The following is a 15481-nucleotide window of genomic DNA, read 5'->3' as shown; positions in this document are numbered from 1 at the left end:
CGGTGGCGGGGGCGCCGCGCTCGGTCGTGCGCAGTGGCACGGGGCTGGCCGTGCGGCGGGGGGGCCGTGCTCCACTGCCCCCTCACACCTGCCCCCCAAGGGCCCTCCGGGCCGGGCTCCAGCAAGCGGCAGCGTGTTCCCCGCGGCCCCCCGGGCCGGTGCTGCCAGCCCAGGCCGTGGGGGCTGCGCCCGCTGCCAGCCTGTCCGGCCGGGGGCAGGAGGGGACCCAGGGGTCCAGCTTGCCCCACCCCGCCCCCTCACTGGTTTTCTCTCTGTGCTGTTGGCAGTCGGCTCCCGAATCCGGCAGCGGCCCCTCGGGGCAGCCGGCCCCGTTCCCCAGCGCCCCCCCCATGATGCCGCCGCCCTTCGTAAGTCACTTGTGCTCCACGGCTGCACCGCTGGGACCCTGCCCTGCGCACCCCCGGAGCCCCAGGCTGGCGCTGGGATGCACGCAGGAGCCTCGGCTGCCTTCCAGCCGCAGGGGCAGAGCCCTTGTGCGGGCCTGTGGGGTAGTGCCAGCCCCCCGCGCGAATGCGGCGTGGTGGCGCCGAACCCCCGTGCGAATGTGGTGTGGTGGTGCTGAACCCCCGTGCGAGTGTGGTGCGGTGGTGCCAACCTCCTGTGCAAATGCGGCGTAGTGACACCAGCCCCCAACATGAATGCGGTGCAGTGACACCAGCCCCACCACCCCGTGCGAACGCGGCGCAGTGACACCAGCCTCCCGTGCAAATGCGATGCAGCGGCACCAGCCCCATGTAGGCACATGCGGTGGCCGCGGTGCAGCAGATCCTACCTGAAGCCTGGGTGAGCTGCACCCATGCTTGTCATGCCTCGCACTGGAGCCTGCCCAGAGCACGGGGGCTTTGCACAGGGGCTACACGCTGGCACAGGTGCAGCCTGTGCCTACTGGCTATGACAGGTGGCCTCTCTTGCTCCTAGATGCCTCCCCCGGGGATGCCACCTCCTTTTCCCCCGATGGGGCTACCCCCATTGGGGCCGCGGCCGCCTGCCGTACCCCCCATGCCCCCTGGCCTGATGCCGCCGATGATCCCACCCATGGCAGCGCCCCCACCCATGGGACAGGTAACACCGCCGGCGCCTGCACCCCCACACTGTGGGGAGCGTGGGGCAGTGACTAGAGCAGCCAGGGGGAGGAAACTCAATGCCGAGGTCCTGGGTTCTGCTCTGGATCGCGGGGGCAGGGGGAGCCGGGCTGCACAGCTCTGGGGGCCGGAGGCCGCAGCCCCTGTGGCCCTGCACCAGGGGGCTTGCCCGTATCTGGCCATGGGGTTGGCTGGGGGTGCAGTGGGAGGCATTGGCAGAGCCCTGCACCCAGTGCCCCTGGGGCTGCGCTGGCCCCCCCTCACCCACTCTGCACCCTAGATGCCCGCCATGGTGCCGCCCTTGATGCCGGGGATGCTGATGCCGGGGGTGCCCGCTGGCCCCGTCCCTGTGCCCAGAGCGGTGAGCATCCCTGGGCTGCTTTTGCCCCATGGAGGCCATGGGGTGGGGGCCCCCCACATCCCAGCACAGGAGGTCTCTGAGCCAGGACCTCGGGGTCTGTCTCCAGCGCCGGCAAAGGGTGGGGTCTTGTGGGGGCTGGGAGCTAGGACTCCTGGGTTCCCCCCCAGCAGGAGAGTGGGCTCCAGCGGGGTGAGTCTTGGGTGGGGCAAAGCAGAGACATGGGAGCTGCACCCTAGTGCCTCGGTTTCCCCCAGCTGGCACCAGGCCTCAGGTATGGGGGGACTGTCAGGACTGGCCTTGCCACCTGGCTGGGTCCCAGCCGCCTCCTCCTTGGGTCACGGCCCCATTTCTCTTTTGGCAGGCGGCTCCAGGGACAGAGCCCCTCGGGGGTGAGTACCTGGGGCGGCACAGAGGCTGGGGGGGAGAGCTGGTGCAGGGGTGGCAGTGGACCCGAGGCAGGGAGATGGGGGGCACCCCACAAGGGGCGGCGGGGCAGCAGCCTGCTGTAGGTAGGGGGGACCATGGCAGGGAGGGAGACGAGGCATTGTGGCCCCTGGTTCCACCCTGGCCCGGTGCTGAGGTTGCAGTGCTGGGGCTCAGCGCCTGCCCTGGCTTCGTGCCATACACCCCAGTCACCTCCAGCTCTTGCTTTCCAGCCCCTCCAGCCCAGCCGGCGCCCACGGTGAGTTGCGGCCCCCCGCCCCACTCCATCCCCTGCGATCCTGGGGGGCTGCAGGTCTGGGAGGGGGCAGAAGGCCCAGGGCTGGGGTCCAGGTCAGGGTGGGTCCAGGTCAGGGGCACTGGCTGGGCTGGGGTCTAGGTCAAGGGTATTAGCAGGGCTGAGCAGGGCTGGAGTCTCGGTTGGGGGCACCAGGTGGGCTGGGGTCTGCGTTGGGGGCATTAGCTGGAATGGGGGGTGGGTGCTGGGGTCCGGGTCAGGGGCATTAGCAGGGCTGGGCGGGAGTATGGGACACTGGCCGAGCTGAGGTCTGGGTCAGGGGCATTAGTGGAGCTGAGGTCCAGATTGGGGGCACCGGCTGGTTGGGGGCATTAATAGGGCCGGGGAGGGGACTAGGGTCCAGGTCAGGGGCATTAGCAGGGCTGAGAGGTGGGGGGCTGGGTCAGGGGCAGCGGCCAGGCTGGGGCGATTCGGGGCTGACTGGGCTCCGGCGCCGGCAGCTCCTGAACCCCTTGGTGGCTGCGGTGCAGCAGAGCGTGGCGGGCAGCAGTTCTCCGGCCCGCGACCTGTCCCGCAAGGTAGGTGGGAGCAGGAGCACCCTGGGGGCAGTGTGGGGGCCCCGTACAGCTGAGGGGTCCCATCGGGGCCCAAATGAACCCTTTGGGGTAAAAAAAATGAGGGAGCAGCTGTGTCTGATCCTGCTGGAAGGGCTCCAGCGGATGGAGCTCAGGACCCCTTGACTGGGTGTGGCAGCAGGATCTGGGCCTATCGCCGTGGTTGGGATCAGGATTGGGTCCGTTGCCGCGGTGGGCAGGGTGCCGCGCAGGGGCCAGGCTGGGTGGTGCTGACTCCTCGCCTCGGCCCAGAAGCCTCCCTGGACCGAGCATAAGGCCCCTGACGGGCGCATCTACTACTACAACTGCGACTCCAAGCAGTCCACCTGGGAGAAGCCGGACGAGCTCAAGTCCAAGGCAGAGGTAGGGGCCGCAGGGAGCAGGGCCCGGGGGGCAGCCCCACGTCTCCCTGCAGAGCAGGTCCCCAGCTCACGCCTGCTCCTGCAGCTGCTGCTGTCCCAGTGCCCCTGGCGCGAGTACAAGTCGGACACAGGCAAGTCCTATTACTACAATGCCCAGAGCAAGGAGTCGCGCTGGACCAAGCCCCGGGACCTGGATGAGCTGGAGGGTATGGGGCCGCGCTGGGGGGGGAGCTGGGCTCTCGGGCATGGGGGCAGCCGTGGGCATCAGCGTAACAGGTGGCATCTTGTTTTGCAGCCTTGATCAAAGAGGAGGAGGAGGCCGGGTGAGTGGCTGGCGCGGGGGCAGGGGAGGGTGCCACAGGGCAGGGGTGTGAGCTCAGGGCCTGCTGCAGCGACTGCCCCATCACCTCGGTGCCCTCATCCCCCCCTCCAGGAAGCAGCAGGAGACACCGTCTGCCACCTCCAGCCCGTCCCTGTCCTCAGCTGCCACCACAGACACGGAGGCCACGGCCGTAGATGAACAGGAGCCGTTGGCACTAGGGGCTGTCGCCGAAACCCCAGAGGAGGTCATGCCACTGCAGGAGGACGTGGCTGGCAGGTGGGGGGGCATGGAGGAGCCTGAGCACCTGCCATGGGGCCACTGGCAGCTGGGGCAGCCTGAGCTGCCCCCCCATCCAGCCTGGGTCCCGCCTGCCCTGGGGATCAGGGTGGCTTCTTCCCTCCAGCTCCGCCGAGCCTGGGGGCTGCCCGGGCCCCCACAGCCCTGCGCCCGACACCTGTTCTTGTTCCTGGCCAGTGCCGACCCCAGCCGGCGGGAGGAGGATGAGCGTGGGGACACGATGCTGAGTGCCGGCAGCTGGAGCACCAAGGAGGAGGCCAAGCAGGCGTTCAAGGACCTGCTGAAGGACAAGGTACCCGGAGCCGTGGGGGGCCATGGCCGTGGGGGCCTGTGGCCATGGGGGCCAGTGCCACTGACCCGTGGCTCTATTGCAGGGCGTCGCTTCCAATGCGTCATGGGAGCAGGCCATGAAAATGATCATCAACGACCCGCGGTACAGGTAGGTGCCCACCCAGCCCCCGTGTGCCAGCCCTGGCCCCCGATCCGGAGCGTGGCACCCCCAGTGGGGGGATGCCGGGCGCTGCCCCCCCCTGCGGCCGGTGCCCCCTGCTGGGCCAGGCTGGGGCTGGCGGAGCCCGGTGCCGCTCCCCCCAGCAGCCAGCGCCCCTGCCCTGTTCTCTGCAGCGTCTCCTCTCTCTGCCCGTTGCTGGAGCTGGCTGGCCCCGGCCCGTCGGCGCCAGCCCCTTCCCGGAGGCTGGCAATGGGGCCGCTCCTCCAGCCCGCCCGTCTGCTCTGTGCCCAGCGCCCTGCCCAAGCTGAGCGAGAAGAAGCAGGCCTTCAACGCCTACAAGGCCCAACGCGAGAAGGAGGAGAAGGAGGAGGCGCGGCTCCGGGCCAAGGAGGCCCGGGAGGAACTGCAGCGGTTCCTGGAGCAGCACGAGCGCATGAGCTCCACCACCCGCTACAGGTGGGGGGCAGCACAGCTCGGGTGCCGCGTCCGCCTCCGGGGCCAGGGTTTGTGGGGGCGATGCTGGAGCAAGGCGTGTCATGGCCTGCATGCTGCCCAGGGCTGGGGGAACTAGGATGGCTCTGTGGGGCTGATGCATGGCTCGGGCTGGGAGGGGGGTCCCAGAAGATAGGGGCTGCTGTGCTGCATCTGTTGGCCTCCCCCATGCGCAGGTGGGGGGGGCCCAGTGCCCAGCCGTGCCCCTCCTGCATTGACCAGACACGGGCTGGGAAGCACTGCTGTGCCCTGAGGAGCCCGTGCCATAACCCTCCCGGTCCGTGTGTCGTGTCCCGTCCCTCCTCCCGCCCGCAGGAAAGCTGAGCAGATGTTTGGGGAGCTGGAGGTCTGGGCTGTGGTCCCAGAGCGTGACCGCAAGGAGATCTACGATGACGTCCTCTTCTTCCTGGCCAAGAAGGAGAAGGTAGGGGTGGGGCCCATGCACCTGTGGCCACAGGTGGGAGCGCTTGGGCCAGGAGAGCAGGGCTGCTTGTTGCTGGCTGGATCGTGCTGGGGCCGGCGCTGCTGGCAGCTCACACATGGCCTGGAGGATCGGTGACAAGGATCGGGCAGTACGAGTCCTCATCGGGCACACCGATGGGCTCCAGGGCCACAGAGCAGCAATGGTGCCCTGTACCAGGTGGCAGAGGGGGCTCGAGCGCCCAGCGCCAGGTTGCAGCATAGGAGCTACTCTGGGGTTCAGAGCTGTGAGGCTGGGAGTGGCCACCCAGGGCTGGGCTGGGGTCTGCACTGCAGAGCAGTGTCGGTGAGCCGCAACGCAGCTGGAACACACCTACCAGGGACACAGCCTGGGGCTTGGGCCTCCCCCTGCCACCCCAGCAGGGCAGCAGGGTCCTGGTTGAGCGGGCCGGCACCACCTGCCCCTCACATGGTCCCTTTCCATGTAACAAGGAAACATTTTGCTGCCGTGGGCGCCTGCTCCACACCTGGCGTGTATACGTGTTTCTAGGGCATCCAGCATGGCGCAGGGGTCTCGTCTCCAGCCCCCTTGGGGGTTGGACCCACAACTCCTGGTGCTAATGCAGCTCGGTGGGGGGGCAGACCTGGGACTCATGGCCTGGGCTGGAGAGTGGCCCCAACCAGACCAGTGGTGGATGGAGAGGAGCTGGGTAGGGCCCGTAGCATGCCGGGCAGGGCGGCCATGCGCGAGGGCGTCTGATGCGTCCTGTCTCCTGCGCAGGAACACGCCAAGCAGCTGCGCAAGCGCAACATCCAGGCGCTGAAGAACATCCTGGATAGCATGAGCAATGTCAGCTTCCAGACCACCTGGTCCGAGGCCCAGCAGTACCTGATGGACAATCCCACCTTCGCAGAGGACGAGGACTTGCAGAGTGAGGGCCGCCCCAGCCCGGCCCGTGCCCCCCACTGCGGGGGTGCTGCCACACCACACCATGCTGTGCCTGCCCTTTCCTGCGCCCGCAGCCAGGGGACAAAACCCAGGCGTCCTGGCTTAACCCTTCAGGCCCCTGTGCCTCTCCCAGAGCTGGGAGACAATCTCTGCCTTGTAGCTCCCCCGTGCTCCCACCCTTATCCCCCCCCCCCGCCGCCCTCCTGGAGCATGGGAGAGAACCCAGGTGTCCCCATGCCTCCCCCAGCCCTGCAGTCACTCAGCACCCGCCCCGGGACACCACGCCAGCGCGGCCCCTGCCCCCTGACCCCGGGGCCTCTTGCAGACATGGACAAGGAGGATGCACTGATCTGCTTCGAGGAGCACATCCGCACACTGGAGCGGGAGGAGGAGGAGGAGAAGGAGAAGACACGGCTGCGCGAAAGGCGTCAGCAGCGCAAGAATCGCGAGGCCTTCCAGGTAGCCCCGGGCCATGCTGGGGGCCCTGGGGCCTGCACCCCCTGGGAGGCAGCCAGATGGGTGGTGCCAGGGTGCTCGGTCTGGCACCGTGATGGGCGAGCTGGCCACTTCCCTGCTCTGAATTCGGGGCTGTGGCCAAGGGTGTCGGGACCTGTTCCTTCGGCGGCCGCCAGGGGGCTGGTGGCGGCTGGCAGAGCAAGGGGCGCTGTCTGCTGCATGCTCCGTGGCTGCAGTTGGCCAGGAGGCGCCGGCCCTGCCCCCTGCGCGCTGGCACAGGACATTGCTTGGCCTGCTCTGCCCTGGCTCAGAGCCTCCAGTGCCTGGCTCTCGCCCGCGCTGCGTGGCATGGCTGCAGCCCCGTGATGCCCACGGCCCCTTTGCTTCCCCCAGCACGGTCCCCAGCCTCCATGGGGGCAGCGTGTGGCCGCGGGAGGGGCTGATACCCAGGTTCTCTCTCGCTCTATCGTAGAATAACGAGCTGCTTCTTGCCAGGCCTTCCTGGACGAGCTGCACGACAAGGGGCAGCTGCACTCCATGTCTACCTGGATGGAGCTGTACCCGGCACTCAGCACCGACGCCCGCTTCGCCAACATGCTGGGGCAGCCCGGTGAGGACGCGGGGGGGTGGCAGTGCCCGGCTGCACCCTGATGGGGAGCCCAGACTCCTGGGTTCTCTTGCCACAGTGCCGCAGGACTGCCCCGGGAGCAGGGGCGGAGGGGTGCCCAGCGGGATGGACCCTGGCCTCCGTGCCAGCTGGGCATGTGACGCCGGCTCCCCCCGCTCGCAGGCTCCACGCCGCTGGACCTCTTCAAGTTCTACGTGGAGGATCTCAAGGCACGTTTCCATGATGAGAAGAAGATCATCAAGGACATCCTGAAAGTGAGGGCTCAGTAGCCCCTGCATGTGGCCTGGGGGGCCCCCAAGCTCAGTCTGCCCCCCTCCCGCCCCTGTGCCAGCACCCCAGGCTGCTCTCTGCCTCCCATTGCCCACAGCCGGGGATGAGGCTGCTGTCCCAGGGGCAGCTGCATTTGGGTGCTGGGGGGCAGCAAACACCGCCCGCGGAGGACTGGCCTTGGGGCTGGGGGACGCGGCTGACGCGCAGGGCTTGCCCGGCAGGACCGCGGCTTCAGCGTGGAGGTGAACACGACCTTTGAGGACTTTGCACACGTCATCAGCTTTGACAAGCGGGCGGCCACGCTGGACGCCGGCAACATCAAGCTCACCTTCAATAGCGTAGGTGGGGGATGGCGAGGGATGGGGTGCTGGGGCAAGACCCCCCGCCAACCCCCAGGCTGCAGGCACCAGCATCCTTGACCTTGACTGGGGGCCCAGTGGGGCATCGCAGGGGCCCCAGCACGGGCTGCGGCCCCTGGATTGGGCCTGGCGTTAACCCTTCGGTGCCTGCCCTGCAGCTGCTGGAGAAGGCGGAGGCGCGGGAGCGGGAGCGGGAGAAGGAGGAGGCGCGGAAGCTGCGGCGGCGCGAGGCGGCCTTCAAGAGCATGCTAAAGCAGGCGGCCCCGCCACTGGAGCCTGGCGCCATGTGGGACGAGGTGCCTGCCCCTGCCCCTGTGCTCAGCCACTGGGATGCCCCCTTGCCCTGGGTGCCGGCCTGGAGCCACTGCTGCCTGGGTTTGCAGACAGCCTGCACCCTGTGCCTGCTGAGGAAGGGCCCAAGTGGGCCACGCTGCCCCAGCCCCCATTAGCACCGTACCGCAGGGGTGGGCATGGGGCTGGAGAGGGTTGCTGGGGGGGTACTGCCCCTGCTCCTGCCTGAGCTGCGGGTCCCGCAGGTGCGCGAGCGCTTCGTATGCGACACGGCCTTTGAGCAGATCACGCTGGAGTCGGAGCGGATACGCCTCTTCCGTGAGTTCATCCAGGTGTTGGAGGTGAGCGGCGCAGTGCCACGGCGGGGGGGGGCGGTACACAGCCCCAGAGGGCTGTGCTGGGGAGTGTGCAGGTGTATACGCACGCACATGTGCATGCACGCACACACACTCACTCTGAGGGTTGGGTGGGCAAGGGTATCTGACCCCCAACACCGGGGGCTGGCAGGAGGGGAGCGCTCGTATACAGAGGTGTCTGAACCATTCTTTGGGGCTGGGGGGAAGTGTCCATAGCCAGACAATTTTGGGGGTGAGACTCCACACAACTGCCTGTGGCTGGTCCTCATGGTGTGGGGGAGGGGGCATCAGGAGGGGTTTCAATTTTGGAGGCTGGGGGTTATCTCCATTTTTGGTTGGGGGGGATTTCCTTGAGTGTGCTCATCACATGCTGGCAAGTCCAGGCTGTTACACAGGCAGGTTGGGGGGTGTCACCAACATGATGCCCCCCTGCCCCCCCAGACTGAGTGCCAGCACTCCCACGCCAAGGCCAAGAAGCACAACAAGAAGGGCAAGAAGCACCACCGCAAGCGCCCACCAGCTGTGAGTGGGGGGCACCACCCGGGAGGGCTCCGTGGGGGCAGTTCTGGGGTGCAGAGCCCTTGTCTTGGACCCGCCTGGCCCTGTGCTGCACCCCAGGAATGGCAAGGGGGTACCTGGCTGGTGACCCCCCTTCCCCCCCACCTGGCTGTGGGGGGGAGGTGCTAATGGAGGGGTCCCCAGAGCCCCCCAAGCTGAGGCCTGGCTGCCCCCTGCAGGGCGGGGCGGTGGGGGAACGGGGGCTGGGGCCGTCGCCCCCCCTGCGGCCGCAGGGCTCGGACTCGGAGCCGGACGAGCAACATCACCGTGCGCCCAAACGCAAGAGGAGGAACCACTCGGACTCGGGCTCCGACGCCTCCTCCTCGCCTGCCTCAGGTCCGTGCGGGCCTGGGTCCTTGTAACGAGGGGGCTGGCTGGTATCCCAGGGGCTGGGATTTGGGGGGGCTGCCTATGCCCACATAGCCAGTGGCCTGTGCCCCATCGTCCCTGCCCGTGTGTGTGGCTTGGCCGGGTGCCATCTCCTTCACCCCGCAGTGCTGGCATGAAGAGGGCAGGGTGTTGGGGGGCTGCTTGGTCAGGCCAATGCTGACCCCTTGCCCTAACCCCAGATCACAGCTCCCGGAAGTCCAAGAAACAGAAAAAGAAAAGCAAGAAGAAGAGACACAAATCGGTAGGTGACACCAGCAGGGGGTGGTGGGGGCACAGCATTAGGGCCCCCAGCCTCCCCCTGGCTACGCCAGCCCCTGGGCCTTGGCGGTGTGCCCCATGGCGCCATGTGTGTTACAGGACAGCCCTGAGAGCGGGGCCGAGCGGGAGCGGGATAAAGGCCGGCGGGAGCCCGAGCCCGAGCCGGCCCTGGAGCCCGAGCCAGAGCGCGTGGAGCTGCGGCGCCGCTCGCCCAAACGCAGCCTGCGGCGGATGAAGGTGAGCGTGAGTGCGGGCGGAGGCCGGGGCGGGGGCGCAGCCCGGGGCCTGCCCTGAGCCCTGCCCCCTGCCCGCAGAGCGGCTGGGACACGTCGGAGAGTGAGCCCAGCGAAGGCGAGCTGGAGAAGCGGCGCCGGACGCTGCTGCAGCAGCTGGATGACCACCAGTAGCCACCTCCCGGGGGCTGCATTGCCCGCCCGCAGGGCCTCTCTATGCCGGAGCTTGAGCCGCAGGGCTCCCCCTGGCCCGGCCCTGCTGTTGCACTGACCAGGACTGGACCCCGCTGCCCCGCGGGGCTCCCGGCGCTGCCTGCGCAGCCGAGCCCACGCCGGCTCCCGGACAGAGAACAAGCTGCCCCCAAGGATGGCACCAACTGCGCGGCCTGTGGGTCCCTCCTTCCCCTGCTGTGGGCACACCGAGACATCTCCGGGACTTGGGGGTTTCTTTTTTAAATAATAATATTTATAAAGGGGGAGGTGCTGCCTTGTTCTTGGCTTAGCGGCATGGGGTGGGCACATGGCACTGGGGCCTGCAGAGCTGTGCCTGGGACAGGGGCAGGCCAGGACCCAGTTCCCCGCTGTTGCTCAAAGCCACCTGTCCCCAGCCAACCCTTGCCCCTGAGGGTCTATGCCCCCCGGCTTGGCGCAGGACAGTTGAGGCGTGGAGTAGATACATCCATCAGTATATTTTACATGTACAAAAAGTTCCCCTCCACCCCAACTTCAGCTGATGGTGACAGGAGGGGATGGAGACATGGGTCTGGACCGGAGGAGCGGGGAACTGGATGGGCAGGTGGTGTAAACACTCATCCTCATGCCCAGCCTCCCCACCCCCCCACGTGGCCAACACTGCAGCCTTGGTCCCTTGTTACGTAGTGTTGGTGCTGGGGCTGGCCTGGTCCCTGGGGCTGCCCCCGCTCACCCGTAGTGTTTGTCCCCTGGGGCCGGGACTTGGGTCCAGCGGGCCCTCCTGGACCCCCCCAGCTGCACAATGCGCCTGGCCCACAGCCCCCCACTCACCCTCCCTGCAGCCGGCAGCCCGCACCCAGGTGATGGGGCGGCTGGGGCTGCCCATGAGGTTCGTGGCGCGGGACAAGGGGGCTCCGTCTTCCCCCCCCCAGCATCAAAGTGCAATTGTGGGCCGGGCCAGGGAGCACAGGGTCGTAGGGCGCCCAGCGCTGGTGCAGGTACTTGGCACGAGGCAGTTCAGGGGCTGCAAGGCACGTCCGGCGGCCGCAAGCAGGCCCTGAGTCAGAGCCCCCCTGGGCACGTCCCTGCAGAGTCCAGGAGCAGGTCTGTCTGTGGGGGGAGAGCATGGGTGAGGCAGGGCCAGTGCGGTGCCCAGCTCTGGGGAAACTGAGGCACAGCACATGCCTTGGGCCAGGACCTGGGCTCCCCATGCTGGGCACACAGGCATCCCAGGGGGGGCAGAAGCAGGGCCTGGGGCTTGGGTCCAGGTCCTTACCCTTTGCCCAGCCGGGAGCTAGAGGCGGATGCTCCTCACGGCTATGGGACAAACAGACACCATCGGCGGTGGCCCCGGGAGCAGCCATGGGGGGACCCAGGCCTGGGGCCTGGCTGTGGAGCCACGGGCTGTGCCCAGGTCCCCCCGAGTCTTCGTCCCGCTGCAGCAGGGACTGAGGCCTGGCAAACTCCAACTACACCCCCCCAACTCCCACCTGTGGCCCTGGGGGTGGGGGGAGAGCAGGCTTGGCACCCCCCCCCGGGGGCCCACCCCCCACATCCCAGCCCAGGCGCAGAGACCCTTCAGTCGCCGACCAGCAGTTACCGTCACGCGTCCGGCGGGAGGGGGCATGCAGGAGGCTCCATGCCGGGGCAGGGGGGCATGCAGGGCGAGGGGGGGGCATGCAGGCGGCGAGGCTGGTACCTGGGGGCCGGGGGCTAACAGTTAGACTCGTCGTGGTGGGCCGGGTCGCAGAAGAAGCGCGAGCCCCGCTTGGCGGTGCGGGCCGTGAAGGGGACGCTCTTCAGCGCTGGGGGCGGGGGGCAGAGACGCAGGTCAGGCACCTCGGGGTGGGGAGCCGAGGGAGCAGGGCGCTGGCTGGCGGTGCCTGGGGCCACGGGCGTGGGACCTTCCTGGGCAGCCCCCATCCCTGGGCCGGGCTGGACCCCGGGGGGGCGGGGGGGGCAGGACCTACCCGTGATGATGTCCTCGATGGCACCGTCCTTGCCCTCGTAGACGGGACGATGCTCCTTGGCCTGGCGCCGGCGCAGCTCCGCGATCAGCTCCTGCTGCTGCCACTTGTTGTGCTGCAGCCGGACGGAGCCGGGATCAGGATTGGGACCGGGACGAGACGCGCGTGTCCCCGCCACCCCCAGCACCGGGGCGGGGGGGCTGTCCCCCACCATCCCTCCCACACCCTGGGTGCCAGGAGCTGGCAGTGAGCAGGGGCCCCCCAACGCCCGGGACAGGACCCCCCCAACACCTTCTCGAGCTTCTTGGCCTCCTGCGCCAGCATCTTCTCCCGCATCACCTCCTCCTGCTTCTTCCGCAGCTCGTTCTCCTGCTCCGCATCCTGGTGGCACATGGCGGGGGGGATGGACCGGAGCTGACAGAGGCACAGACCTGGGCCCCGGCCCGGGACGACCGCGGGGAACGGGGGGCTGCAGGCCTCGCAGGGAGGGGCCGGGAGCTGAGCTCGTCGTGCGCTTCCCGTCGCAACAATGGCAGGAAGGGGCCGGCGCAGCGCCCAGCCCAGCGCTCGCGGCCCGCGGCCCCACTCACCTTGTAGGACCGGATGAAGCGCACGAAGATGGGGAAGAAGACGGACGGGGGCATCGTCTTGGGGCTCTCGCCGAAGTAGCGCACTACCATGTTATAGGCGTCCTGCGGACCAGTCCCAGGGTGAGGGCTAGCACGGGTGTGTGCAATCCAGCCCACCGGGCGCCCCTGCGAACGGAGACCCCCGCACCCCCGGTTCCCTGGGGCCCACCTCAGCCGTGCGGGAGTCGCGCTGCAGCTGCTCCAGCCGGCCCTCGCTGGCGCCGAGGAAGCCGCGCAGGACGGCGCTCTCGTGCAGGCTGCACTCGCGCCGGATCAGCTCCATGCCGCGGCCCAGCTCCTTCACATCCAGCAGCACGTTCTCCAGGGACACTGCGGGGAGCGGGGGCGCGTGCGTCAGTGCCCCAGCCTCTCCCCAGGGCAGGCTGCTCCCCGTCCCTGCCAGGAAAAGGGCACGCAGGGAAACCTCGGGGCAGGCCAGGGGCAGGGGCAGGGGCAGGGGCGGGCGCACCTGCGGCCGCCTTCTCCACGAAGTGCAGCTCCTGCCAGAAGGTGGCCAGGTCGGGGTACTTCTCCCTCACGGTCAGTGCGATGAAGTGCAGCAGCGTCATCTTCCGGTCCGTTGACTTAGTGTCCAGCAGCTGAGGTGGGCGAGAGAAGGGGGGTGGCGCATGGGTCCACGTGCATGGCCGCCGGCCCCAGCACACCTGGCTGCAGGATGCCGGCCTACGAGATGCACCTGGACCCACCCAGGTGTGGAGGTGCACGCCCGTGTGCATGGGCCACAATCATGCAAGGGCCCTGCCACGTGTGAGGGGGGCAGAAGCTGCTCACCAGGTCCAGGCTCTGCAGCTTGAAGCCATAGACGGCGCCGCGCTTGCTGCTGTTCATGTAGTTCCCCAGCGCCAGGATGATCTGCAAGGCAAGCGCAGGTCAGGGGAGGCAGAGGGGTCCTGCCCCCCCCGGCTCACAGGAGACGGGGTCTGGCCCCACTTCAAACATCCCACCCCATCGGGCATGGAGAGGCCATGCCTCCAGGTGCCCAGTGCCCGACCCCCTCAAAGTCTCTCATCTCCAGCCTCAGTTTCCCCTGCTGCAGCTTGAGCCCGTTATTCCCAGTCCCCTCCCATGTGGCAATGGAGAAAGGCTTGTCTCCATCCTCCCTGTCACAGCTCTGCTGGCTGCTACCCAGCCGGTGGCCCCCCCGCCCCCCCGGGGCCTTCCCTGCAGCCCAGCTTGCACGGCAGGGGGGCGCAATGGCTGTGTCCCAAGCACGGGGCCCAACACCCCACCTCCAGCATCTGCTTCAGCTTCTGCGAGGACTTCACCGAGGCAGAGGCGGCGATGATGGCGTTGAGTTGCTGGAGGGGCAGAGCAGAGGTCATCAGCATCGCTGTAGCCGGAGCCCGCTGGCGACCCACAGCCCCCACCCTCTGCGGGGGGCAGACGGGGCCAGCACCAGAGCACCTGGCCGGCCCCGCTCCAGCCGCCCGCCAGGAGCCCAGCGAGGAGGACGGGCTCCAAGTCATTCCCCGGCACAGCCCTGCGAGTGACAGGGGGAGAGGGGGAGCCTGGCCTGCGCTCTCCACTCCGGGCACAGGCAGGGATGCACCGGGGAGCAGGGTGGGTCCTGGGGTGCCCGGGGCAGGGCCTGGGGTTCTGGGGGCGGGTTTGGGGTGTTCATGGTACGATGGAAGCTGGAGTCGGGTATAGGGGTGCCCAGGGCAGGAACTGGGGCAGGCATGGGGGTGCCCGTGGTAGAAGGGGAGCTGGGGCACTGGGGGCAGGTAGGGGGGTGCGTGTGGAAGGACAGGAACTGGGGCCAGGCGTGGGCGTGCCCGGGGCAGGAGCTGGGGGCACTGGGGACACGCACCGGCGTGAGCATCTGGAGGCTGTCGGTGAAATTGCCCAGGAAGGCCATGGCGGCCATGCGCTGGGGCAGCCGCTCCACCTTGCTGAAGTGCAGCATGAAGCGGTCCTCATCCGCCAGCTCGTCCAGCGCCTTGCGCTCCCGCTCGTACTGCCGCAGCAGCTTGGCCTCTGCCTCGGTGGGCAGGAAGCGCAGCAGGCACTCCACCAGGTCCACCGGCAGCGCCTGCAGGTCGAACCTGCGCCCCGACGGCGTCACCGGGTGCTGCTCGCGCGCCCCCAGCCCCCCCCCCGGGCCCCGTGCTCTGCCGAGGGGGCCGCCAAGGGTCCCCTGGGAGCTGGCTGCCCCCCAGCCCTGCCCCGCGCGTACGTGAGGATGGCTCGGCAGATCTCCTCGGCGCTGCGCCCCGCCTTGCGCAGGGTGATGGCCAGGTTCTTGGCCCGGTTGGCCTCCAGCAAGGTCACCTTGGCGGCTGCCCGATGCGCGGCCTTGCCCTTGGCGCAGAGCACGTCCAGCGCGGGGCCCTGCGCCTTCGTCTTGAAGAGCTCCTCAAACCGCTCCAGGTCCAGGTCCTGCGTTTGGGGGGAAGGGGCGGGGGTCACTCCCAGCCGGGACGGGCTGGCGCGGCCGGGACCCCCCCGTCTCACCTCCAGGACGCGCTCGTCGTCCAGCTCGCTGAAGACGGTGCCGCTGATCTGGTTGGGCTTCAGCGCCGTCCAGTTGAAAACGGGCAGCCGGAACTTGGTCTTGATCGGCTTCTTGATCCGGATGGCTGCCGGGGGGGTACGGCACTGGTGTCAGCCCCGGGGCAGCCCCCCACCTCCGCCTTCCTCCCCGCCCGTGCAGCGCCCGGACCCCCGCCACCTCTCCACCCAGACCCTGGGGAGACCTGCCCGCCCCCGGCGTGCCAGGCCGTGGGGGTGGTCTCCGTACCGGACAACCCGACGGTGAGGGCGATGGAGGGCAAGGCGCCAGGCAGCGGTGGGGCCGGCGGGCACTTTCCTGCAGAGCAGAGA

At 68.8% G+C, this 15481-nt stretch overlaps 1 protein-coding gene across 5 annotated transcripts in view; it reads left to right on the top strand.

Moving 5' to 3' along the window:
• The first annotated feature begins 283 nt into the window (after window positions 1–283).
• Window positions 284–15481, top strand: part of PRPF40B (pre-mRNA processing factor 40 homolog B) — a 31178-nt gene continuing 15980 nt past the window's right edge. Inside the window, exons 1-26 of one of the 5 annotated variants that reach the window (XR_002104935.1) lie at window positions 284–368; window positions 940–1083; window positions 1384–1464; window positions 1826–1853; window positions 2121–2146; window positions 2644–2721; window positions 3010–3120; window positions 3205–3325; window positions 3415–3442; window positions 3553–3717; window positions 3916–4030; window positions 4113–4177; window positions 4481–4645; window positions 4997–5105; window positions 5883–6033; window positions 6298–6509; window positions 7002–7116; window positions 7297–7388; window positions 7626–7742; window positions 7922–8059; window positions 8300–8395; window positions 8852–8932; window positions 9148–9304; window positions 9538–9599; window positions 9716–9853; window positions 9931–10241. Coding sequence is in view for 4 of the 5 variants with exons in the window: in XM_019556454.1 (XP_019411999.1) it covers window positions 351–368; window positions 940–1083; window positions 1384–1464; window positions 1826–1853; window positions 2121–2146; window positions 2644–2721; window positions 3010–3120; window positions 3205–3325; window positions 3415–3442; window positions 3553–3717; window positions 3916–4030; window positions 4113–4177; window positions 4481–4645; window positions 4997–5105; window positions 5883–6033; window positions 6298–6509; window positions 7002–7116; window positions 7297–7388; window positions 7626–7742; window positions 7922–8059; window positions 8300–8395; window positions 8852–8932; window positions 9148–9304; window positions 9538–9599; window positions 9716–9853; window positions 9931–10023 (2706 nt within the window). In the remaining variant the exon portion in view is untranslated. Of the gene's footprint in view, window positions 369–939; window positions 1084–1383; window positions 1465–1825; window positions 1854–2120; window positions 2147–2643; window positions 2722–3009; window positions 3121–3204; window positions 3326–3414; window positions 3443–3552; window positions 3718–3915; window positions 4031–4112; window positions 4178–4480; window positions 4646–4996; window positions 5106–5882; window positions 6034–6297; window positions 6510–7001; window positions 7117–7296; window positions 7389–7625; window positions 7743–7921; window positions 8060–8299; window positions 8396–8851; window positions 8933–9147; window positions 9305–9537; window positions 9600–9715; window positions 9854–9930; window positions 10656–11219; window positions 11225–15481 lie in introns of those variants that run through there. The other 4 variants (XM_019556455.1, XM_019556456.1, XM_019556454.1 and 1 more) reach the window with 4 other exon arrangements.

The sequence above is a fragment of the Crocodylus porosus genome, unplaced genomic scaffold (genome assembly GCF_001723895.1).
Source record: "Crocodylus porosus isolate Cpor-Errol unplaced genomic scaffold, CroPor_comp1, whole genome shotgun sequence".
Classification (NCBI taxonomy): Eukaryota; Metazoa; Chordata; order Crocodylia; family Crocodylidae; genus Crocodylus; species Crocodylus porosus.
Note: the sequence above shows the minus strand (reverse complement) of the source record. Positions and strands in the feature narration are given on the sequence as shown.